Source organism: Alosa sapidissima, chromosome 4 (assembly GCF_018492685.1).
Source record: "Alosa sapidissima isolate fAloSap1 chromosome 4, fAloSap1.pri, whole genome shotgun sequence".
Taxonomy (NCBI): Eukaryota; Metazoa; Chordata; class Actinopteri; order Clupeiformes; family Clupeidae; genus Alosa; species Alosa sapidissima.
In genome coordinates, this window is record NC_055960.1 from 1092002 (window position 1) to 1118705 (window position 26704).

General features: G+C 40.6%; 1 protein-coding gene across 1 annotated transcript in view; it reads right to left on the reverse strand.

Moving 5' to 3' along the window:
* The window catches only part of dock3 (dedicator of cytokinesis 3), a 576384-nt gene extending 555908 nt beyond the window's left edge, over positions 1 to 20476 (reverse strand). Inside the window, exon 1 of the mRNA XM_042088883.1 lies at positions 19994 to 20476. Within this exon, the coding sequence (XP_041944817.1) occupies positions 19994 to 20063 (70 nt within the window). The 5' untranslated portion in view covers positions 20064 to 20476. The remainder of the gene's footprint in view (positions 1 to 19993) is intronic.
* Positions 20477 to 26704: the final 6228 nt, after the last annotated feature.

Genomic DNA, 26704 nt, shown 5'->3' on the forward strand with positions numbered 1-26704 from the left:
GGCATTGTAGATTGCCGTGGAAGTTCAGGTTAATGGCTGTTCACGGCAATTTGCAGGCAACCAAGCCATGAATTGTCAGAAATTGACGTGGGCCTTGCTTGGCAGTCATTCCCCCATGATCCCCCCCCCCCCCCCCCTCGCTGTGAGCTATACAAATGCAAATCAGGGTAGCAGGGGGAGTGAACTGTGCATGGTGGCATGACTGTGGCCTTTGGTCTTGCTTAAACAGTGGATGTGTTAACCACACAACTCCCAGCAATACGCTCAACAGGCAGAAATGATGCTGAGTATGACATGTCTGTTCCCTGCAAGCTCCAATAATGTAACCTGACTTAAAACAGTTGATAGATAATAGATACCGATCTTAACTGTACATTTTGTTTTCACAAACTAAATTGCCTCTTAATGAGGCCGTGACCTCCTCTGCTCGGAGCTGTCTGTAAGTTATTCAAGCAATTCGGTAAACTCCAGCTTGCTGTCCATAGAGGACAGGTTGGCTGCTCTGGAGTCGAAAAACTGTGCGGGAGAGACTAACTCTAAGAAGAGAAGACGAGTGCACAATCCCAAGCGGTAAGAATATGTTCGATGACTGCTGGCTAAGCTAAAAGTAGCCTAGCCTAAAACCAAAGCTAAGAGTAGCCTAGTAGCCTTGCAAAAGAACAAGTGAGCAGAACCAGTGTAAGTTGCTTTATTAAAGTGTATTTTTTGAGTCGATCGAGAAGAAAGAGGGTAAGACTTTTTTTGGTGACTATTTTTCAGGTGCATTGATAGATGTGTTGTGTCCATACGCAGTGCATCGCACAGTACTGATTGTCTTTATTATTTGTTTTTTACAGCTGCTGGAATCGAGACAGAGTGTGCTAGCAGAGGACGAGGTGGAACTTTGGAGATGAAGACTGCGTTGTTGGCTGGGTGTCTGGATGGATTGTATGATCGCCGTCCTTTCGTAGCCCAGAGCTCTCTGAACTCTGTGCCACGCTGCAGTCCTGGTTAGAGGCGACTCCGAAGTACAGAGCCACGTGCCATAGACGTCTGCAAAACGGGCCTGCCTCAGAAAGAACCGCCAGTTACTTACAGCCCCGAGGCGGAAAACAGCCTGTTCACGGAGTTGTACCTTTTGGGCTGCTCGTGAGCTACCCATATGTTGTTTGGGCAGATCCTTGCTTTGTACATAGTTGTGTGTTTGTTTTAATAAAGGTCTTTCTTTGCATAAACATGTTCCTGGCAAATGTTCCTTTCCTCTATAAATTCATTCATTTTTGCTCATCCACTGATTAATGGAGGTTAGGCATGCAGTGAGGGAGCAAAGGCCATCTGGGTTAGTTGGCTCCACAGAAATATACAATTGGGTATCATCTGCGTAGCTATGGAAGTTAATATTATGCTGACTTATGACGTTTCCCAAAGGAAGCATTTATAGGGAAAATAGCAGGGGACCAAGGCAGCTCCCCTGGGCCACACCAAAAGGCAAGTCATGTTTTTCAGACACATGATCTCCTAGACTGATATAAAAATCTCTGCCAGTAATGTAGGTTTGAAACCAGTTTAGAGCATTATCAGAGAGACCCACCCACTTCGCAAGGCGATGAATTAGGATGCTATGATCAATGGTGTCAAATGCCGCACTCAAATCCAGAAGAATAAGGATTGAGACTTTGTTTGAGTCAGTAGCCAGTCTAAGATCATTGACTATTTTTACTAGAGCTGTTTCTGTGCTGTGATTTGATCTAAAACCTGATTGGAATTTTTCAAGGACACTGTTTTCGTTGAGGAAGGTATTTAACTGATTACAAACGACTTTTTCAAGTACTTTGCTCAGGAACGGTAGATTTGATATAGGCCTGTAGTTGCTCAGATTGGTATGGTCAAGATTCGACTTTTTAAGTAGAGGTTTCACAACAGCGGTTTTAAAAGCAGTTGGAAATATACCTGTTTCTAATGATGTATTTATTACCTTGAGAATAAAGGGAGCTAAGCTATCATATACATTTTTGAGGAATCTAGTAGGGATTGGATCCAAAACACATGTTGAGGAGCCGGTTTGAGTTATAATTTTACCAAGCTCAGATTGAGTAATAGTGCTAAAGAACCTTGATTTTGGGGGGCTGTTTTTGGGTGTACTATCAAACATATTACTTGTGTTACCAATAGCCTCCCTAATAGAAATGACTTTGTTTTTGAAGAAGTCTGCAAATTCTTCGCATCTTAGAGAGGATGCCTGACTGAGTGTATCAAAAGGTGTTTGATGCAATAGCCTATCAATGGTGGAGAACAACACCCTAGAGTTTCCACTGTTTTCAGCAATTACCTTAGAGAAGTGGTTCCTTCTCTCATTCCGAATAGCTCTATTATAATTTGCTATTTTTTCTTTTAGAATGGCAGGGTGAACCTGTAACTTAGTTTTTCTCCATGTTCTCTCAGCTTTTCTACATGATCTTTTTAGATCATGGATATTTTCGTTCATCCAAGGTGTCAGTTTGCTACAGGGCCTTTTTTTAGTCTTTAAGCGTGCCACTCTGTCAAGCAGAGCGCCTAATTCATGATTGAGAGGCTCTACCATTTGATCAATGGGATGATGTAAAATATCTAAATTTATGGAGTCTACAGTATAACAGGAGTAAAAAGGGGTAGGGTGGGGTGAGAAGGGTTATTGTAACAACAACATATTACAGTTATAGCACTTTTCTTGACACTCAAAGTAGGGATCGACCGATATGTTTTTTTCAGGACCAATACCGATATCAATTACTAAAACAGGAGGCCGATAACCGATGTAAAACTGATATGTCAGTTGTCAAAGGGGGGTAGATGGTAACGGCGATATGCTGCAAAAATGTAATTCAAAAGCATTTAATTATGCAAACTTTTCTTTCTTCTTTTGATACAAAATTGTCTATCAACTTGAATCACAAGTGTAAATCTTGTGTATCATGTTAGTCCAAGATCTGAGTGATCGCAATTATTTTCATAGACTAGGGCTACACAGTGGGCTATGTGCTTGTTAAGGGACCTGTCACCAAGAAGTTGCTTTGCCATCGTGTGTGTGAGTGCACGAGAGAGGGAGAGGAAGAGGTGCATGCGTGATGGCAAGTGTTATGATTGAATAGTTTAACAAAACAGTTTTAAAATAGTTCTTAGGCTATTTAAGCATGCAATTTGTGTCTATATGTAGGCTATAAGTTACACTTTTGTAAGCCTAAAAGGCAAGTTAATAGCCAGCTCAGGACGAGATTTAGATCAGGTCGGATTAAATTACGGCTGGCCCTGGGTGCCTGTAGTCTTTTCTGACTAGACTAGACTTTTCTGACTAGACTAGACTTTTTGACGTTCGCTATTGCATAATTTGGGACTTGTCTACTATGTAAGGGTTAACGTCCGCCGAGGTGTCCCGTTATTCATAATTAATGGACAAGGTGGAGGCAAAGAACTTCCGACGTGCAGCACCCGAGTTTGTAGGCTAACTAGTAAACGGCATATCACTAACATGCATCAATCAGGAACTAGAAAATGTAATTTTGAGAAAATGACCAGTGCATGAAAATCCAAAACAAACTTTTATTTGGAAACAGTTGTGGGCAGAGGAAACAATTGGCGGGAGTCATAGTTGATGACAACTGATAGTTGAAATGGCTGAACAGTTAAATAGTTGAGTAGTTTAAATAGTTAAATTATTTAATAGTGAATTATTGTAGTGAGGACATTTATTTAAAAAAAGTTGTGGGCAGAGGAAATAGTTGAACAGGACCTGTAGTCTTAAGAGAGCCAGATTGTATGCTTAAAGCCTGAGCCAGAGTATATAGTTTAAAAGTTGAATGTAGATAGTGTAATGGATGTTGATAGACCAGAGTTGAATGGATGTTGATAGGCAGATTGTTTAATGGATGTTGATAGATAGTTTAATGGGTGGATGAGTGAATGGTTGAAGAGGATGAGTATGATAGAAAGTTGGATGGAATATGCCTTATATCCTTGCAGAATGGAGACACAAAGAGAGTTGGCCTAGTTGAGCAGAAAGCAGTTGATACAGGTGCAAATCAGTTTAATTAGCCCATTGTGATGTCATAGTGCCAATGCAAAGTCTATGGGGGAAAATAAGCTTGATTTATGTTAATATCTCAAAAGTATAAAGTTTACAAAAATGAAAAATACATTCCTCAAGTGTCCTTTTCAAGACCTACGTTACAGTTTAAACGAAGTTTCTACGTTAAACGGTTAAAGTTGAATTAGACGCAGAAATTTGGTGGGAAGAAGAAGAAGAAGAAGACTACAGATAACAGAACAGTGCATTTTCATGCACTGTAATTAGCTAAATGGAGGAAGTGGGTGCTTTACTTATTGATCCAGATCAAAGAAACAATAGTTTACGAAGTGGTGTTTTTGCAACTTCAGTGTAGAGGATTGTGATTCATTGGAACTTCAGCAACCTTCGAAAAATAGCCCCGTACCGCTGAAGCCCAGTGTACAGTCTGCCTCAGTGAGAATTCTAAACTTTCTGTGTTCAGTCTTCGATTCTGATTGGCTGCATTCATGCTAACTAACAAATCAGACGGTGTAGTGGGCTGGACAATGCTCTCAACCACAGAGTAGCAAATGCAGGGAGTGAGAGATGCTTTACAGACAAAGTAGCGCGTTTCATTCTTTATCCATTTCAATATCAGCTTATCGGTGGAAAAAATGACCGATACCAATTATTATAAAAATGCTAAATATCGGCCCGGCCGATAATTTGTCGACCCCTAACTCAAAGTGCTTCACAGGAGAGGCGGAATCTCACTAAGCACCACCAATGTGTAGCACCCATCTGAGTGATGCACAACAGCCATTATGTGCCAGAATGATCACCTCACACTAGTTTCAGGTGGAGAGAGGAGTGAATGAACCAATTGACCGTTCGCAAAAGCCGCCCCCTAGTTATTGTTACTACACCCGTCAAACTCAGACCGGAGTTGTCTAGAAATTCAATGGTAGCTGTTAAGACTGTCTGTAAAAGTTACAGCACAATAGGGTCTTATAGAGAGCCACGGACATTCACAATCATTTACAATCCATTGAAAGACTGCAGTATGACATGGAGACTAGAGCCCGACCGATTTATCGGCGGGCCGATATTATCGGCCGATATTAGGCATTTTCCAAACTATCGGTATCGGTATTTATAACAGCCGATAAATGAATATTTTAAAAATAAAATAAAAACGGACGAAACACCCTTCAACCATGTCATGAGTGTTGGCGTTGTATAGTTTGTCCACCAGAGGGCACTCTACACCGTCCCTGCAGCACTCGTGTATAACGCACCACACATCCTGCAACCTGCTGATCCAGCCAGAGTCGGGAGAGAGTATTGTCTACTGTGTGTGTATGTGTCATACGTATGATTACTGTGAATGTGTGTGCGTGTGTATCTGTTTATGCACCTGTGTGCATATGGAATGGGTTAACATGGCCCCTGGAGGCAAACATACGCAAAAAATGTGTCATCCTAGGCCCTACGGTTCTCAAGATATTCACAAAAAAGTCTGTTGGTGTACAGTAACATAAATTAATTTATTGTATGCCCCTCCCCCTCCCCCTCCCCCCATTGAACGGAATTCCAAAAAACTTGGTGTGTATTCAGAGGGTATCATAATGATCCTACACTTCCAATTTTGTGCAGTTTTGACCATGTCAGGTCAGAGATACCTGCGATTACAACATCTTATTTTAGCTTTTTCATATAGTATATATAAGTATATATACTCTTTTGATCCCGTGAGGGAAATTTGGTCTTTGCATTTAACCGAATCCGTGAATTAGTGAAACACAGCACACAGTGAGGTGAAGCACACACTAATCCCGGCGCAGTGAGCTGCCTGCAACCACAGCGGCGCTCGGGGAGCAGTGAGGGGTTAGGTGCCTTGCTCAAGGGCACTTTAGCCGTGGCCCACTGGTCGGGGCTTGAACCGGCAACCCTCCGGTTACAAGTCCAGAGTGCTAACCAGTGGGCCACGGCTGCCCCAATGTTTATCTAGGTGGCGCTATACATGAAATGAGTGGTTATGGGATGGGTTGACATGGCCCCTTATAACAAAAAAGGTGGTCCTCCTAGGCCCTACAATTCTCGAGATATTCATAGATATATAAAAACTGTGTCCGCCCTAACCTCCTTTTGGGGGGTCCAGTCCGGCGGGGCGGGGGGGGGACAGATCAAAATGAAAAACAATAATTACATGCTATCCTTGTGGTGCTACATGCCCACCAAGTTTCGCGCACCCTGGTCTTTCAGTGTCCCGGGAATCCTTGACGGAAAATTACACATGCGAAAAAGAGAAAAAAAAAAAAACTAAACCTATATGACCGCCGCTTCTCTGCGCATTGCAGGTGCGCAATTGCATTGCAGGTGCCCTCAATCATCTCAGGTTAGTTTGCGTACATTGTTAGTCTATTTCTGTAATAGTAATCTAATTCTAGACACATTATAAATTGTAAAGTTTACAAATACTGGATGGTGCACATGATAATGAAACAAATGGTGCACGCACATAGTACATAGGCAAACATGCAACACCTAGGTTATTATTGTGCTTAACCATCTGGGCCATTTTCAATGTAATTTTACCACATTTCAGGGCTGGGCGATATGGCTGAAAACTGTATCACGATAGAAGTTTCATATCAGTCAATATCAATATCAATATTTTTTTACCTATTTGAAATAAGGACCAGGAGAAAAAAAATCAATTTAAATACTTTTATTTTAAACTTAACCTTCCAATGATTTTAATCACCTTAGTTATCAATCAAGGCAAACAGGGAAAAGAAATGTGATATGAAATGACATGAGATATTCCAAGAAGAATGGGTGTGGAGATGGACACAGAGCTGTATGCAGAATGTATGATTAAATGTAATGTTTCAAAGTTAATTTTCTCACAAACCATTTATCACAGCAACTAGCTCCATTTAAAAGCTGAAGTCATATGGTTTCACTTTACATGCATGTGATATTTGTGTTATGAGTACTCCATGAGCAATTCAATAGAGAATGGTGTGAATCTTGACACACTTTGAGTCCCTCTGCCCCATAGGTTTAAGAATGTTTTAAAGAAGATGGTGGTCACAAAATCATTGCCAGAATTATTTAAAAAAAGGAAACCCAAAATAGCCCTGAGGGTTCATGCAGTTGTTTTGAGCTTGCCCAACTGCATCACAAAGGCCCATTCATGGTCAAGATGAATGAATTTGTTTTGTTTGTTTTTTGTTTTCTCTCTTATTTCACAGTCTGTGGGGGGTCTAGCTTCAAGTAGACCTACTTCTCTCCCTAGCATTGGAATGACAGTACTACCCATGAGTGATCAACTTGTTCATAGGTCTGTTTTCATGTTTCTAGCTTTGTGAATTTAAGTATAATTTGGTGTACATCAAATCATTCAAAGTGATCCAAAGCCACAGGGTCTCGCAACATTGGGTTTGAGATTCGAACCCAGGCTGACCAGTGGCGGCATTTTGCTTCAGATAAAGCCAAGTCATCTGACAATGAAAACTAAATGAATTAGTCTTAAATATAAGGCCATCCTTAAAAATATTTTTGTTTGCAGTAACAGCCAAAAAAAAATAAAAATGGGTCGGTAGGTAGGTCAATATTTTTTTTTTTCAAGATTCAAAGTAAAAAAAAAAAAAGTACAATTTTGGTCATGGTGATTACGTAGGAATGAATTTACACAAATGTGCATATCGTGACGTAACTGACTGGGTCTTCAACCCGTGCCTTCAGGCGCACCATTGCAAACCTCATTCTGATGCAGGTTATATAGACCAGCCTTTCTCAAACTTCTTTGACCTGAGGCCCGGTCATGGCAGACTTTTGGGTCATAGGGCTCATCTACATGTACCCAGAAAGAAGGCTACAATAGCTCTTAGCCACGTTATATTGAAATTTGACTATACAATACTCAATGCTATACAGTGTATTATACAGTCTCTGCTCTGTTTCTAAGGAAGTTCCAAAAAACAACGTTGTTCTATTAAGTTTCGTTAAATAAATAAATAGCCTTCCAACAGGTTGAAGCGGAGCTTTGATACCAACGTTATCGATTAGTTTCAGTTTCTCTCGCGCAGACGCGCACTGAATGAATGCTCATACCACCACTTAATTGTAGGGCTCCATGTTTAATGACATCGATAGCAGAAACGTTTGTTTTCTTTTTTCGTCGATCCGCGGTTTCTTGATCAACTGCGCAGCAAATTATCAGATGAAGCACCGGGCCTAATTTCACTCCACGACTCCGCGGACCAGCAGTCTCCATGTTGCGGACCCATATTTTGAGAAATGCTGAATAGACCACAACCAATTTCAATACTCCGACACGGTCACCGTTAGACTAGGGGGAGGAGGGATGAGAAAAGATCTGGCCACAGTTCTTCCAGAACTTCGTGCCAAGTAAAAGCGTTATCAGTTTGTGTGAATGAAACGAAGCGTAGGCCATAGTGTGACATGTGTAAAACCAATGGTGTAGAGATGACGCCACACGTGAGCCACGTTTGCATGTAGGCAATTTATATTCACAATACTTGGGCCTACTAAAAGAAATATTATTTTATTGCATTTGTATTGGTTGTTTAGAGTAAAAAAACAACAATCGGTCGGTATTAACGCAAGTTTACAACCGGCAAGTCGGTCGGACTAAAAGGGGAAAAAAATAAATATTTGGGTCGGTTCTAAATTGACAGGGTCGGTCGGGTTACGGCAAACGAAAATATTTTTAAGGATGGCCTAAGGCTACTAAACTGTATTGAAAACAAGGCTACATGAAAAAGTTTCTTGAATACAATAGGCTCCATCAAATTGACAATATCGACATATTGTAAGCATCATAATATAAACACACAAGCATCCCCAGGGCTCTACACTACAAAAAAAATTCAGGAGCACTTGTGCGCCCAAGTTAAAAAATTTAGGAGCACAGACAAAAATTTGGGCGCACAGTCAGTTAAGTCACATTAAGAATGACTGACAACATTTAGGCTACAGGAAACAGGATTTTAAAGATCAGTGCCTACTTTACTTTATTCAGTCTGTTCTATTTTCCTACATTTTGTTAATGTAAAATAATATAATACATTGCCATATTTGCATTTAGCCTGTATATCAAGTATCCTGCCAAATGTAGGCTCATTTATTTATTTGTGAATCCATCTATAGCTAAACCAAATATGCCCATGGTGACCTATCTGACTGCATACTGCCTAATATTACAACTAAAACAGTCCATTTTCTCTTCCACAAAACCCAACATAGTAGAAATCTAGACGCGCCCCTAGCGGAAGCAAATTACATTTGCTGTCAGGGCTACCAACATAGGCTAATCAAGTATATATGTTTCAAACTTTTAGTTTTTATTTGAAATATCTGCATTGATAGGGGCAGTAGGCAAACGTGAGCGTCTACTTTCGTTTTGCACTTCAGCTTGTATTCGATGTAAACAAACAAGCATGCGTGGAAGCCTGGAGTTGTCAGTAGCGTTCTACCTTTGAATAAAATGGGAGTATTACGGGAGGCTACTTTTGTGCCGGTTCGCTACAGCTATATTTTGCATATTGCAGCCAATAGGTTAACTGGGCTGAAAGGCATGTTAGGTTACCTTTCCTTCTCTCACTGCATTCTCAGAATCTCATCCTGTTCCTCCTATATCCAATGAATTCGGTGGATAGAAGAACTAATTTCTTCAATCTTTGCATCTTGGCTGGCTAGTCTAATTTTCCGCTTTTTCTGCGTGCTCTTGGATTTGATAGAAGCGACTACTAGCAAGTCACAACGCGAAACTGCTAACGTTGATGGGAGGTGTAGTTTTTATGCTGCATTCGCGACGTGATTCTATGGTTTGCACCAGTAATGTTTCTCGATGTTGCGGTGTATTTTGTAGACAAACATTGACATGGTTAGAAGTCATTCGCATCAGTGCGCCTAAATCTTTTTTTGCACTCGCACGGCATCATTTTTTACTCGCATGTGCGAGTGAAATGGGCGCACTGTAGAGCCCTGAATCCCTTCCAACAAATACAACAAGAGGTACTCATGCTCCAAAGTTGCTTTAGTGTCACAGAAGTGAGGGGAGAGAGAGAAGTGATTTGATTGGCTGTCGACTTAGCAATCTTTAGTGAGGACTGAGGACCTCACGTTTTAAGAATGTTGTCATTATGGTTGGTATGTGTCGTTATGGTATAATAACAGAACTGTCAGCAGCATAGATCCATTCAACATGTAGGTTACTGCCCCCACAAGGGGGAAGGCATGCTAACAGCACACCATTGAGTCAATGAGAGAAATCGCTAACAGTAACACAAAGTTTACACAGCTTGGTTCAGCTTTAGTTCAGTTTCTGAACACAATAGTTTCAAGGAATTATGTTTACTTCATGGCTCCAGACTAACTAAGAGCACTCCCCTAACTGAAAACTTTAGGAGCGCAAGCACAAAATGTACGGGTGCACACCTTAAATCGATCTATAATGCCATTATTCACATTTTTCAACTGTATTACTGATAGATGCTTTGGTATACAGAAATTACAATGTGCTATTTTATTCTTCTTAAGTTATTTAATAAGTTCTTAAGTTGTTGCTATATCTACAGTAAGCCACGTAAACTCCCTCAGCATTTCTGCACAGAGTTTATGTACTCTCTGTCACTTGAATGCATTAGGTAAGATTAAACTGAGACTATTAGACTGCATACATTCAGCACTGATCTACAAATCTCAATAGGTTTCGATTTTTGCTGTCTGCGATGCTAGACTGAAATAAGCATAGCGCTGGTGGCACCTTAAAGGTAACTATGCCGTTTCAGGTATTTTTAGCGACTGTAGAGCTCCTCCTAGAGTCGCAATATATTTATATTTACTATAGTTGTAAATAGTCTACTTCTAGTGGCTTGTTCCCCCTGTACACAACAACAAAATCAACAAAATGCTTTTGTTGTAGAGTCAAAGGATTAACAACAGGCAAAAACTATCTACTGACAAGGTAAGACAAGGTTTCACGATTCTCGTAAGATGTCTTTGGGTCGACTATTCTTGAAGTTGCATGGTTGATTCTCTCGTTAGCAACTCTCTACGGCTATGATGTATGGCTAGGCTGATAGGTGAACGATTCCCCTTTTACAAGTTCGTTTCGGAAAGGTTATATTAAGGTAAACATCTTGCATAGTGTACCTTAAGTGTACGGTAACTGCACAGCACAAGACGGGGAGGTCCTGCAGAAAGTGGTGCGCTCTGCGGAGCGGACCATAAAAGCCCCCCTCACAAGCCTGAGAGACATATATACCATGAGGGTGGGGGCAAGGGCGAAGAAGATCATGCAAGACTCCTCTCACCCCAACTCCAGTCTCTTTTCCCTGCTTAAATCGGGCAGGCGGCTGCGTTGTCTCAACACAAGGACTGAGAGACTGAGATTGAGTTTTTATCCACGGGCAGTGAGACTGCTCAACTCTGCGCATTTTAAATACGTTTTTCTTCTCCCAAAGACAGATATGTTTTTAACTTGCATTTATTTATTTGTTTATATATTGCTTTTATTTACTGTGTACATATTTTTTGCATTATGTTCTTTTATTCAAATGCAGAGCAAAGGACCCTTTTACATTTCACTACATGTAAAATGTATATGACAAATAAAAGCACTTGAACTTGAACTTGAACTTTAAAAAGCCAGTGGCAGATAAGCGTTATGCTACTAAACTATAGGGCACTCCAGTTGAGAAACGCTGGACAAATCTCTCCAGAACATATTGGCCAACAAAGACCGGCTTCCTCGTTTTCCAAAATGAAATGAAATAGAAAAAATAATAAAACGTAAAAAAAACGCTCACTATGTCAAAAAATATTGGAAAATGCAAGCATTTGGTCACAGTCATTGGACAGTCTGGAGCCCTGTACTTAACCCTTTGCAGACGGCCCATTCTAATTTGGGTAATCCAGTACCGATGACGTTCAGTCTAATAACTCTGCCATGCCCCAACCGATTTTATTAATAAAAACTTCCTCAAAACGTCATATCAAACGTCACATTGAATAGGCAAAGTTGCTCATCTGTCCATCATTGTATAAAGCCGCATAAATTGGTACGCACAATTCTCAAGTTTTCAAAGAGATGTCAATAGATGACGTCCAGTGGCTCGTTTCTTGCTAACTTGCGTCGCAACCTTGGTAGTTCGCTCCGTCGCTTTTAGATTTGGTGTTTCTAGAAAAGGAAGTTTGAACTCTCAATCGCAAACAAGGACGCAAAGTTTGGTCGTTTGCCCCTGGGCAGTCGCACTTGTGTCGTTCCTTGGTAGTTCCAATTGGTGTTCTGAGCGCCTAACCAAAAATTGCAAAGTTGATGTTTATCTCATGACTCAATGATTGATCTATCCTGTAGCTTTATTTTAATTTAGAGACTGACTCCCCTACTTGGCTCATTCTTCACAGACTCTTAAAATCAGCACAGTGATAAATGGTGTAGTGGCTAAAGCAGGTGACTTGTTATCCCAGCGTTGTAGGTTCGATTTTCTTATGATGTGAGATTGTCCTCTTACGTCTCGCTACCTGCAGGTGAACTAGTGTGACACATAGATTCAATTGTTTTTGACTGATGTCTTGTATCTATTGGTCTCTCAATGTAGAGTAGCTATACATAAATATGTATGGTCAAAACATATTGTTGTGTCTCGTATGCCTACTCTTACACAGAGGTAAAAAGAAGAGATAGGATGCGAACTCCGGCCGAGCGTGCAGAGCACCGACGCGCTGCCATTAAGCCACAAGACAGTTGATAAAATTTGTGATACCCAGAAATTCGTCCAGGCTATATATTTCTTTTCCAACATAGATATTTAACACAAATAATGACTCATATTGGTTGGCTTAAGTTAACTGTTTTATATGCTTGCAATAGGTTTAGTTTTTTTCTGATGGCAATGACAATGCCAGCATTAATCGTTTTAAATTAGAAAAAAATGTCGACATAGGCCGTGGCAGAAAATTACACGTTGCCACTGTTTCCACCAATGATATGTATCGCTGCATCATCAACAACGTTGTTGGAACTACGGTGTTCGAACGCCGGAGGTAGCAAATTGCGACACAGGTACGATGCTTTCTGGAAACAGGTGTAACAATGTAGTTGTTTGGTCGCAAGTTGCGTCGTACCACAGTGGTTCAGCAACGCCGTTGCTAACTTTTCTAAAACGACCCCCAGACCGAATATCCTGACCTCACATTCAGGACCTCAAAATGACTATCGACCGATGTATCGGTTATCGGCTTTTGAAATACTGAGATATCGTTATTGGTTTCGGCCTTCAAAATCCCATATCAGTCGGGCTCTATTGTCTATTAATATTATGAAATTGCTTGCTAACTATGATGTTAGTCATGATGTTAGCAGCTGCCCCCGTGTGCTTTAAAACCATTTCCATCGTGCCAGTGCCAAAACACTCCACTGCAACAAGCCTTAATGACTTACATCATGAAGTGCTTCGAGAGGCTGGTCCCGGCCCACCTCAAGACCTGCAAGACACGCCAGTATTCAACACCATATTCAACGCCATCATCCCCTCCTAACCTCCTTCCTAACCAACAGGCCTGTTAGGTTAGATAACTACACCTCCTCATCCCTCAACCTGAACACCGGTGTACCACAGGGATGTGTGCTGAGCCCTCAACTTTACTCCCTCTTCACCTACGACTGCACATATAAGGCTCTAACACCATTGTCAAGTTTGCAGACGACACTACGGTGATTGGTCTCATCAACAACTACGATAAAACAGCCTACAGGAAGGAGGTCCAGCACCTATTGTGGTGCACCAACAACAACCTGTCTTTCAACACCAAGAAGACCAACAAGCTCATTGTGGACTTCAGGAAGTCAAAAGCTAGCACACACATCCCCATCCTCATCAACAGGACTGAGGTGGAGCGTGTGACCAGCTTCAAGTTTCTGGGTGTCCACATCTCTGAGGACCTCTCTTGGACCCTCAACACCTCTACCCTGATCAAGAAGGCTCGCCAGTGTCTCTTCTTCCTGAGAAGACTAAAGAAGGTCCACCTGTCTTCTCAGATGCTGGTGAATCGCTGTACCATAGAGAGCATCCTCACAAACTGTATCACAGTATGACAACTGCTCTGACTCAGACCTGAAAGCACTGCAGAGTAGGGCTGGACGATATGGCTGAAAACTGTATCACGATATAAGTATTTCATATCAGTCGATATCGATAATTATTGATTTAAAAATCTATTTCAGATAAGGACCAGAAGAAAAAAAAGTTCAATTTAAACACTTTTATTTTAAACTTAACCTTCCTTAATCACCTCAGTTATCAATCAAAGCAAACATAGCAACACAATCATGAAAAACACTCAAATAAATAAATGTGCACATAAGTCTGAATGAAAAGCAGCACTGGTTGAAGCCTGGAAATATTGTAAACAAAGTAGCTTAATTTGTTAGTTCAGTGTTTTTCAAACTTTTTTGTGCCACGGCACACTTTTGACACTTAAAATGTCCCACGGCACACTAACATCCTGTGTGAAGAAAAAATAACATACCATAGCCTAAAATTTCAAATAATACACAGATATGGCCTTATTATGGCTTCTATGCAAGACCTGCTCAATAAAACAAGCACCCTCTGTTTCATTTCTAGGTGACTATATCTAATTTAATTGTTAACTATATCTAATTTAATTGTTATTGTAACAATGCCTGCATACCACAAATAGTGCAATCATACAATCAATGAGAGCATGTGGTTATAAATTCTTTGATGCAACAGTTGCTTTTCTGGACCAGTGAGTGACATTTGGGTAATTTTCTGCGGCACACCTGATGATCTCTCACGGCACACTAGTGTGCCCCAGCACAGTGGTTGAAAAACACTGTGCTAGTTTACCATAGTCTACTGGTTAGACTGTTCAATTTCCCCTCGTGTGTTTAAGTTTCAAATGAATACTTTTTCTCCTTGGGACAGGCCCGTTTGAGTCTTGGAAAATATTTTTCCATTTGCGTCGGGATTGAGATGATTAGAACTTAGCAGTCAATTTGAATGCAACAGTTTTGAACAAATCCGTGCAGCGATCCGTGATGCTAACCAGATTTAATAGCAATTTAGCCAGTCGTCTTGCACGATTGTGAATGTTTGGATTTGTGCATGCTGAGGAGGGATGCGTCTGTTGAGAGGGAGAGAGAGAGAGAGAGAGAGTACACCGGGCAAGGACTCATTGAGAGTCTGTGTTGAGGTAGGCCTACTTTCTATCGCCTACTCTGGTGGAGTTGCACATACTAGCTACAATGCAAGATATAGCCTGTTTATTTATGGACAACGTAAGGCGGAAGGTGTGTGTTGCTTTTAATTATCGAATGTTCTATCGAACGTATTTTTCATTGATATCGATTACATGTCTATTGCGATACATATTTCTATCGCTTAATCGCCCAGCCCTACTGCAGAGGGTGATGAAAACTGCCCAATGCATCATCGGTTCCTCACTCCCCTCCATCAAGGTCATCCAGGGCGCGCAGCATCATCAAAGACTGTTCTTACCCCAACCACAGACTGTTCACCCCACTCCCCTCCGGGAGGCTTTTACTCCACACCCGAACCAGCAAGTTCAGAGGAAGCTTCTTCCCTGTGGCTGTCACCCTACTGAACTCTAGCCTTGCATCCCAGTGACAAACCAACCAACTAAGTCCCCCCCCCCCCCCCAGATGCCTCCTTGCATGTGACTGTTGAGGTATCCACGACCATGGCAACCTTGACAGGGACAACAAGGAGGCGGACATTCTGCCCAACAGAATATTTTTACAAAATGTACTGTAATTACACATATACTGTACAGTACATTGCCATATTCTACTGCTCTTTATACTGTTTTTACTGCACATACATTTTTTACTACTCCTATAATATTACTGTTACTACATATCTATACATACTATCTGTCTATACGGTTCATACTGAATATTGTTATTTTTCCTGAATATTATTAATATTATCATACTGAATATTATTTGGAATTTTCATACTGAATATTGTTCGGCTTTATTTGGATTAGGGATGCACCGAATCCTGATTTTTAAGGTTCTGCCGAATACCGAATACCTTCTTTAAGATTCGGCCGAATACCGAACCGAATACCAAATCCCGGTCATGTCTGTGTTGCATGCATAAATATCACCAAAAACTGTGAAAAAATGCCATTTACAAAGCATGATAATTGCAGCATGTGAACTGGTCACATTATAGACAGAATTATTCTTTTTTTTTCTGTTCACCTTTTTCATTTACATTATTGGTAGTAATTGATATGAAACAAATTTTAAAAATAAATGGCACAAGACAGAAAATATTTTTTTACAATATATTAATATATATATATTTTTTTTTTTCATTTTAACCATTCTGCCTGTGAATTATTTCCACAACCACATTCTGCCTAAATTATTTCACTTATCTTTAATGTCATTAGGCTACATTGTATTGGTGGTGTGTACATCTAATTGTACATCTAATTGAGTGCCTGTCACTTTAAGACCGTGAGGCTAATTAGTGCCGGTCACTTTAAGAGCACTTTAATGGCTGCATGAGGTTAGATTAAAGTTTGGTTTTTAACTAAATATGATGGATCAAAATGTGCTCTACCAAACGGCTGAGCTGACCTACAAATGTATTTATTTTTGGACAACCTACCGGTAGTTAAGCTGAAGGACGCATGTTAAGATGCAAAGCACTGCGGGAAACACTAGAAGGGGTGTGTCGCAATTTTGTCTTCTCACACTGCGAAACTAGTTTGTGGATATGAGTGTCGCGATTTCGGTACGCATATCATTACAGTCCTAATATTGCTAGATTGTTGCTAGGGTACTTGAGATGGTTGCTATGGTGTTGCTGGGGAATATATTGTGGTTGTTGTGCTAAATAAAGTGATCACTATACTGGTTGCTAGGATAATCATGTTGGTTATTATGGCGGTTGCTAGGTTGACATTATGGTAGTGGTTACTAGGGTGTTGCTAGGGTAATTGAGATAGATGCTAGGGTATTGCTAGGATAAACATAGTGGTTACTGTGCTATATAAAGTGGTTGCTATGCTGGTTGCTAGGGTAATGATGTTGATTACTATGGCTGTTGCTACGTTGACATTATGGTAGGGGTTGCTAGGTTGTTGCTAAGTTAATTGAGATGGTTGTTAGGCTGTTGCTATGGAAATCATAGTGGTTACTATGGTATATAAAGTGTTATGTTGGTTGCTATGTAGGTTGCTAGGTAGTAATTATGTAAGGGATAACGGCCGCCTGTTATACTGTTATACGGAATTAATGGACGAGGGGGGAGGCAAAGAACTCCCCGACGCGCAGTATAACAGGACACCTCGAAGGCCGTTATCACGCTTATCACCCGGTTGCACGCAAAGGAAACAAGCGGTTCCATTTTACAGTTTTTCTCAATCGTTTTGATACCTGTGTCAACTCTGACATCACATTCTCAAAACAGTTAACACCCATGTCTGAACAAAAGCACTCTGGACAAAATGACACATTTTGCTTGCAAAAGGCAGTTACTCTCTCAAAACACTTAAAACATGCAGCAAAAGCAAATCTTGCCTTCAAACACTACAACTTGTTGCTAATTCAAAAACACTCTTTAATCAATCATTACACACTGGACAACAAAATGCAAAATCTAGTTCTCAAAATGAGCATTTTTGCTATGTCTGTTCTTTCTCATTTTTCTGGTATCAGAAAAAAACTGTGAAAAGACAAAATGTGCTGAATAAAAAAATAATTTATTAATTCCTCCCAAGATGTAACTGTCATTGTAAGACATACAGCAAACACCTAGTAAGATACTGTAAATTTCATTGAACTACAACTTTCATCGAAATAGACCTACAGTAAACACCTTTTGTACTGTTTTCTCCACCAAATAGGCAATACAGTACTTTGTCTAAATGTGCATTAGATCCATACTTGCAAATAGCAACACAGAACAGACATCTCTTATAATGAATGATTGCTGATTGAAGAATTGTGCAAAGGAGTTTCACACAGGTGTATCGGAGATTCAGACTTGTGCAAGGAATCTATACCACCTGTGAAAAGATGTTTTCCTTTTGTTTAGCATGGGAAAACCAATAGAGTTTGGGGCTTTTGAATGACACCTGTGTTAACTGTTTTGCAAAAGGATGTGAGAAATGTGTGAACCCAATGAAAATGTGTGAACACATTCGCAAGAGATAACTTTTGCTGTGCAAAGAAAGTAGTCATGAAGACCAAGTGGATTCCAGTTTACTTAAGCAGGTAAAAGCAATCGAGAAAAACTGTAAAAGAAGCCGAATTGTTCATTTTACATATTTCTTTGGCCCTATCAGCGATAGCATGGACAGTTAGCTTGTTTACAGTTGATTCCATTGTTGTGAAGCCTGCTTCCAGGCTAAATCGTCGTCCTACTTTGGTTGTTATACTTACCATTAATAAGCTCTACTTAGGTGTCCCATTATCAGAATTACAGTAATAGCCACCCCACCAGCCAATCAGAAAAGACTATTTCTTCTCTCCGGGTGATAAATTAGACATAATGGATGTTGATAGACAGATAGTTTAATGGGAGTTGATAGATAGATAGATAGATAAATAGATAGATAGATAGATAGGTAGGTAGATAGTTTAATGGGTGGATGAATAGTTTGAAGTAGATGGATGAAGAGAAAGTTTAATGGAAGGTGCCTTGTATTAATATTCCTAGCTGAATGGAGAGAGACCGAGAGAAAGGGCTTTGAAGTTGAGCAGTTGGAAAAAATTAAGTCTGTTATATTTTTTATCTGAAAAAGTATAAATTGCACAACATTTTAAAAATACATAGCTCAAGTGTCCTTTTAGAAGACCTACAGTACGCAACGTGTTTGAATGAAGTTACATTACATGGTTCAAGCTGATTAGATGCGTGTATACTTGGTTAGAAGAAGAAGAAAAGCAGTAGTAACAGTAGGCTACAGTGCACTGTTTGCATGCACTGTAATTAAGCCTATAGGACTAGTTCTTTTTCTTGAGGGAGCTGCTCAGAACTGACTTCTTGGTAAAAGTAGGCCAAGCCTACATGTTAACGACCTCTATCAGAAATGTTATCTTAGCCTACAGTAGCCAGTCAGGATTTTTTAACAGATTCAACAAATAGGCTAAGGTATTTTCTTAACTTTAGTATTGCAGTTATTGACGTAGCCTATAGCCTACGTTAAGTTTTTGAATTCATGGCACGGCAGAGGCCCCAAAAAATTTTGGACACGCAATGCTCGCAGTCAGGGTAGCCTCCCCTACCTTGCCCACTTCAACGTTTTACAGGCCAAACCATAAGTTGTAGCCTAGGCCACTGAAGTTCCCTAAACAATATTTCTACAGAATTTGTACTCTTCACAGTCGACAACTTTATTTAAAAAAATTATTAGGCTAGACTTATTGTAGCCAATACTTTGTGGTAGGCCTACAGGTCAGCGGTGTAGTAAAATAAGAGGTGGGTATAGCCTATACCCTATAGCCCCACCTGAATTCTGTGATTACGGTAAGGTGGACTGCGCCATGCGGCCTTTTTTTTTTTTTTTTTAAAGCATTCAGAATGTTCAGAAAATGATAGTGGGGGTTAGCCTATTATTCATGTTTATAACAATGGTTCTTAGAGTGTTGATGTGTCACTTCATATTGTGAATGTGGATCATAGAGTGTGATTTTTGAATGTTAAAAGTTGCAATTGGTGGATAAACTCTTGACAGGTGGATAAACTCCATATCTGACATTTCAAGGGTGGATAAACTGCGTTTACTTTCGTTTAGCATCCACTACAGCCCTGCAGCCCTGGTACAGGCTATAGGCTAACTTAGGCTACATTTCACCATTTCGTCCAATGAGGACAGTTTCCACATTTTTTTTTTTTTTTTTTTTCATAAAGAGTAACAGGCTATCGATAAGAAATGGAAATAACTTACCCACTCCTATTTTCTCTTCCTCTGTTGTTGCCCACATTATGTTATTCCCGATTAGCCAGTCGTATTTCATTTGTTTTCATGGACCATTTTCATTAGGCTGGGTAAAAACGTCCCAATCCACAAACGTTTCTATTAGAGGTCGGGTAAAATCATAGAGCCATAGGCTACACAATCTGAGGAAACGTTCTCGATAGGCTATTTTCGACACGCTATTTGCGATACAGGTGCCACCTCTCCAGTGATAGCCTATCAGCCTACAACGCCTATGCATCTAGACTAACGTTAGAGTTTAAAACTGTTTAGCCTTGACAACCGTCCCGCATCTGACAATCAGGAAACGGACCTTCGACAATTTCATTGTTTTGTTCGCAATAGGCTATATGTGCTCTTCAGTTTCTCTGGCTTCACAAATCAAGTAATGACCGCATATACCCCTTCGAAACAAAAACCGGATTACACGGTTGTGCATAACGTATAGGTTCATGGTCCTTACTTCTAGCCTACGTTTGACATGACAATGCGGACTATTGCGCCATCTTACAGTCACCATGGTGCATAGCTTAGGCTACTGTCACAGAGTGCGCTGCAAACAAAATATTTAGACAGGCTACCCAATGATAGAGGACTGGACAATGGTTTGGGAGGTAAAATAATCATATTAATATATTTCTGTGTTAATTAATTAATTTCCAAAAAAATACTGCAAAGAGTCTAAAATAGCCAACTAAATGTAGCCTACAGTATATAGCCTTCACGGAGAGTGACCGAATTATCCTACATCAGGGGTCTCAAACTCAAATGAGCTGGGGGCCACTTCTGCCAACGTCATCTGATTGGAGGGCCGGCTATTTCTGAAAAAGCAATGTTCTTTTTTTCAAATACCACACAAAACTGCAAACAGAAAGTGCAAGTGTTTTTATCTAGTTTTAGACACCTGTGCTAGCAACCTTAGCTTATAAATAAAATAATGATAAAATAAATATTAATACAAATTATAAAACAAACAAAAAGCATAAAAACGGGTATGTGTGTGTTTCACACCAAATAAAAATATTTTCCTCTCATAACTTTTTTAAACCTGGCAAACTAGGCGTCAGGGTTAAGAAAGCAACACCATTGGATTTTTATATCAAAATTTCAAAAGGTCATGGCTTGAAAGTGGTCAGAGATAAAGTCCTACTGTAAATATAAAAATCTTTGAGTATAAACAAAAGTTTATGAAGGGGGTAAATGTACCCATCACTGGATGGCAAGCACCTCAAATTATGCACCTTTCAGTAAATACTGGATGAACATATTTGAGCAGGTTTACTTTCCTTTTTTTTATATTACCCACATAACAAATGAACAGGAAAACACCTAAGATGTATATGGTTTAGTGATGTATTACTAAACCACAAGGCCTACAATAAAGTATTCTGGTCAAATCAGTTCCTATCGCGGGTAATCTGAGCAGAAGTTCGCATCATATTGCGGGTGACTTTGTAGTTCTTTAGAGCCCTGTTTTTACTAGCCCTGCTGTCTGTACCACGTCCATTACGGACACGATTAGCACTGCAACCTCCAAGCTATGTTGGGCAGAGGGTCGAAATAAGCATGGTATGCTTAGTGGACACCGTCGTATACACGCAAAGACGCACCTCCATTCACAGACGCACTGTGACTATCACTGTCAATAGACGATCGATCATAATCTACAAAAGGATATTCTCCTTCAGAATCAGAATAGGTGAATAACATAGCCTACCTAAGACTTCATCACACGTGAACGTTTTTCAACATTAGGTGTAGGCCTATTTCTGCTTCAATTTGTGCAAAACTATGGCCTGCATCGCTTCCGCGTCATTACAAATGCACGTCTTTGTGTTTCTCGCGTGTAATACAAGTATTTCTGGAAACTTTGCGCAGCGATTTTGGGTTTTAATCAAGCTCTGGATGTCTAGCACATAGTGGAGCAGAGTAGGCTACAATTGAGATGTCACCATACTTGGATCTATCGTGTACTTTAATCAGTATCGTTGTTTGTCGCAATTAAAAATAGCTTCAAGGGCCGGATTACATTATTATTTTGACATACGTCGCGGGCCGGAATTGGGCAGGACGCGGGCCGGGTGTTTGATACCCCTGTCCTACATTAATTAAAAGCTGCTTAGGCTATAATAAATTCACTACCCAGTGACCACTTGTTTGTTTACGGGAATGTTTATTGAAGGTTCCCAGATAGCAGAATCAGATTTGTCGTTGGTGGTGTTGCCATTGATGGTCCACTGCCCACCCCCCCCCCCCCCCAAAAAAAAAATGTATGTAGGCTATCTGTAGGCCTAGATCTAAATAGGGTAATTAGAGAAGCCTGATCATTTGTCTACACACCTTTCAAACCTTTCCCAACATGATCTAGCCTACTTTACTGTGGTTACTAAGTAAGCTAAATTATATTACAATATGTTTATTGTATTTACAGCCCAATGCAGGCTATAAAACAGCTTAAAATACCAGTTTACTTTTCTAATCCCTACATGAACAAACTGCTTACTGCATAATTAAAGATAACCAAACTTGACTTGTTCATGTTTTATTTGCAGAATGAAAAAGACAAAAGGAACAGATACTGTGCCACTGAAGGTAGCCTAATATTAATGCCATATGTGCTTAAGTCATCATTTGAAACTTTCTTAACATACTCTACAGTCACTTAGGCCTAAATGATTTATAAGTAGGCTATACTCTTTTGATCCTGTGAGGGAAATTTGGTCTCTGCATTTATCTCAATCCGTGAATTAGTGAAACACACTCAGCACATAGTGAACACACAGTGAGGTGAAGCACACACTAATCCCGGCGCAGTGAGCTGCCTGCAACAACAGTGGCGCTTGGGGAGCAGTGAGCAGTGGGGTTCGAACCGGCAACCCTCTGGTTCCAAGACCGAAGCGCTAACCAGTAGGCCACGGCTGCCCCTTTCTGTTACCGTGCACCCCTTTTCTGGAATAATCTCCCTCCCTCAATTCGATACCCTCCCTATTTTTAAGTCTAGACTTAAAACATACCTCTTTAGTTAGGTATGGTGCAGTGTGGAACTTCACCCACCTCAGGAATTTTTGGAATGGACCACCCTGCTGTTTCCTTGTGTGACTGGCACCCCAGTCATGCGTGCAATGGTGGTCACTGACCATACCTGCGCTGGTGTCGACTACCCTTCACCATGCCTTAGTTATGCTGCTATAGCATAGTGTTGTCATGGACTTTTCATGTGTCACGCCGTACAACCCCCCTCTCTCAACTCTCCCTCTCTTGTCTATTCTCACTATGGTATAACACTACATAGTACCATTGATATACAATTACATTTGATATACAATTACATGTCCTACACTGGACTATTTGAACTTTCTGACACTAAATAGGATTAATGCATTATCATACCGGATATGTAACCATCCCACCTCAGCACACACCTCAGGTGGCTTTAAACACCATGTTCTATTCCCTACATCTAACTAACTTATGCATTTATCATGTATACAGACCGTACTGTTCTGTAACTGACCCTAGGCAGATGGGTCAGGCCCTTGAGTCATGGATCTGCTTCCTATATGTATCTCCAATTCTAGGGAGTTTTTCCTCGCCCCTGTTACCCATGGGCCTTCTTTTCTTTTCTCTGATTGTCTAAAACTCTGTAAAGCACCATGAGACATGTGTAATGTTTTGGCGCTCTATAAGTGAAATTCAATTTGTGTAATCTGAGGGGAATTGTTTGCAAACAGCTTCAGGTACATGTTTTGTGCAACCCAAAGGTCTATTTTGACTTGTTGAAGAAAAAGAAGTATAATATCATTAGCTAGGAAGACTGGAAAGCCATCACATTAACACTTTTAAATAATTTAGAAATAAATGCGCTGTGCAGAAATAGAAACAAATCATCTGTGCAGAAAGCTACTGTAAATCTATTTATTACTTAGACTTGATAGCAAACTCCAACTCAAGCCCTGCACAATTTTGGAAAGCAGTAAACACAACCACTAATTCTCTGCCCATTCATAACAAATATGATGATATTTCATATTTGAACAGAATGGGATTATCCTTGCTTTCAATAGACATTTTGTTGTAACTGGGCATTTATTTGATAAAGAGTTTAAAGGGACTCCTCAGCTAGTTGACAGTTGTGTGCATTATACAAACCATGTTTCTAAGTTTACTTTTCAACCTTTCTCTCAAAATGAAGTGTTTGAGGCATTACACGCTATTGACACTAGGAGTGCTACTGGAGATGACCATTTAGATCCCTTTTTACTTAAATTGTCTGCTCATATAGAACTAACCACAGCACTATCACAGGTACCACATTTGTTACTAATAATGCATCATTATTGCATCATGTTTTGTTGTTCAACAGTCTGACTGCTTGAGGGAAGAAGCTCTTCCCCATTCTGGAGGTGCGGGCAGTTATACTGCGGTACCTTCTACATGGTGGCAGTAAGGAGAAGAGTGCATGGGACAGGTGTGTTGTGTCCGTTTCAATGCTTATGGCTTTGCGCAGACAGTGGGTGTTGTAGATGTCAGAGAGGGAGAGAAGAGAGGCCCCAGTGATTTTTTCAGCCGTCCTTACAATCCGCTGCAGGCAGGCGCGGATCAATGCATCGGCAGATATGGCTGCAGCCTATAGGGGCCCCACGTGTGGCAACCAAGCTCCAGTTCCGCTCTTTCCTGTGACATTTATGTGAGATAAGTACTCTGTGAGCAATTCAACAGAGAATAATGGATGTGAATTTGGATGCATATTATTACTATATATTTTTAGGGGGGCTTTTGATCATCTTAGGGTGGCTTCAGCCCCCCCAAAATAGGCCTAACGATGTCCCTGGCACTCATCATTGTGTCCTCTATGGTAAAGTGGTTGGTCACCTTTGATCAATACAAAGGTATTGTTGGGAAATGACCAGATTATATTTCAATCATGCTTGTTTGGAATTCTGGTCCCTATCAGACCATATCAAATGACTGTTTGATGCTCAAGGTTCCTCGTATCCATTCTGAGTTGGGAAAGTCGCCTTTTTGTTATGGTGCCCCTACTTACTGGAATAATCTTCAATGTAGGCCCTAATATAAACATTATCTCTCTACTTGCCTATAATCAAGTTTAAATCTGTAATCACAAACCTTCCTATGTCAAATTGTACCTGTTTTAAGTAAATGTTATTACAGTGCATGAAAATGAAAATGCACTGTACTGTTCTTCCTGGGTTTTTTATTCTTCTCCTGGGTTTTTTATTCTTCTTCTTCTAACGCGTTTAATGCAGCTTCAACCGCTTAACGTAGAAACTTCATTTAAACGGCATTGCGTAGGTCTTACTTAGGACATGTACTGTATGCTTTGTATTTTTCATCTTTGTAACTTTCATTAACTATTAATTAAAAACGATTCAAAATATAGCTGCAAGCAGCAATGAGGGGGCCAAGCAGTGAGATCAGCAGGCCAGATTAACCATGTAAATCAATGCCGTTGCATCAGACATATAGCCTTAAGCAGTCACAGCAAGTTCCATGCCATACAACCCAAGATTGGCTGAGTTACAAGGTCAAGTTTCACATCAAAACATAACTGATTTTGTGGGGCTGAACCAGGGCTGAGTGTCGCCGCCCCCTCCCCCAGCCAGCCCACCGCCGCAACCGCCCCTGCCCATCCCACCCCGTCCCACCCTTGCACGCACACATTAGAATGAACTAGATGGAACTTGCTGTCATCAGTTTCACATCAAAAATAAAAGACTGACTGAGATATGATCACACTTGCTGTGATTTAAACACAGAGGTCAAAAATTGACGTCATAGGGTGTGTTGAACTCGGCTTGGCCCAAGGATTCCAATGATACCTCATTTTGCCATTCGGGTCAACAGGTCAAAAGTTACGTCCGTGAACACAAGTCCAACTTTGGCCTGTTGGTGGCGCTAGAGCGCTTGAGGTGCCGGCATGAAACTTGGTGAAATGAATTATTGGACTGTCCCCAATTAGTGTGCAAAATTGTATAACTTTTTACCAGACGGTTCTATGGGCTGCCATTGACTTCCATTGCAAAATAATGCGCATCAGCAACTACTGGCCAAAATGCATTTTTGTCAATTACGGAGCCCCCTAGAGGTCAAATGTCACCAAATTTCTTGAGCGTCCTCCCGATGTGGTCTGAGGTACATGTACTAAGTTTGGTTTTGATACATGAAAGCGTTGCTGAGATATGAAATCACTTCCTGTTTGGCGGCTTTGCCGCAAATTTTGATTGGCTGGTACAGGCCAAAGCTTCTGTCAATTGTTCCAGAAAGCAATGCACTCATCAGGCATGGTCTGTAGATGGTCTCTGCCAATTTTGGTGAGGAACAGATGAAATTTGTGACCTGCCAAAACTTTTATGTGTTTTTGATTTAATCCAATATGGCGGCCGAATCAATTACGATGACATCACAAGTTGGCTTGGGTCGGCCTAAGGACCTTCAACAGTAGTACCAGACACCACTAGTGGGTTTCAATTCTAAGCACAACTGCTGCTACAGGCCAAAAGGCATGTTTCTTAATTACAGCGCCCCCTAGAGGTCAAAGGTCACCAAATTTCTTGAGCGTCCCCCTGATTGGGTCTTGAGTCCATGGAATAAGTTTGGTTATGATAGATCAATGGGTTGCTGAGATATGAGCTCACTTCCTGTTTGGCGGCTTCGCCGCGA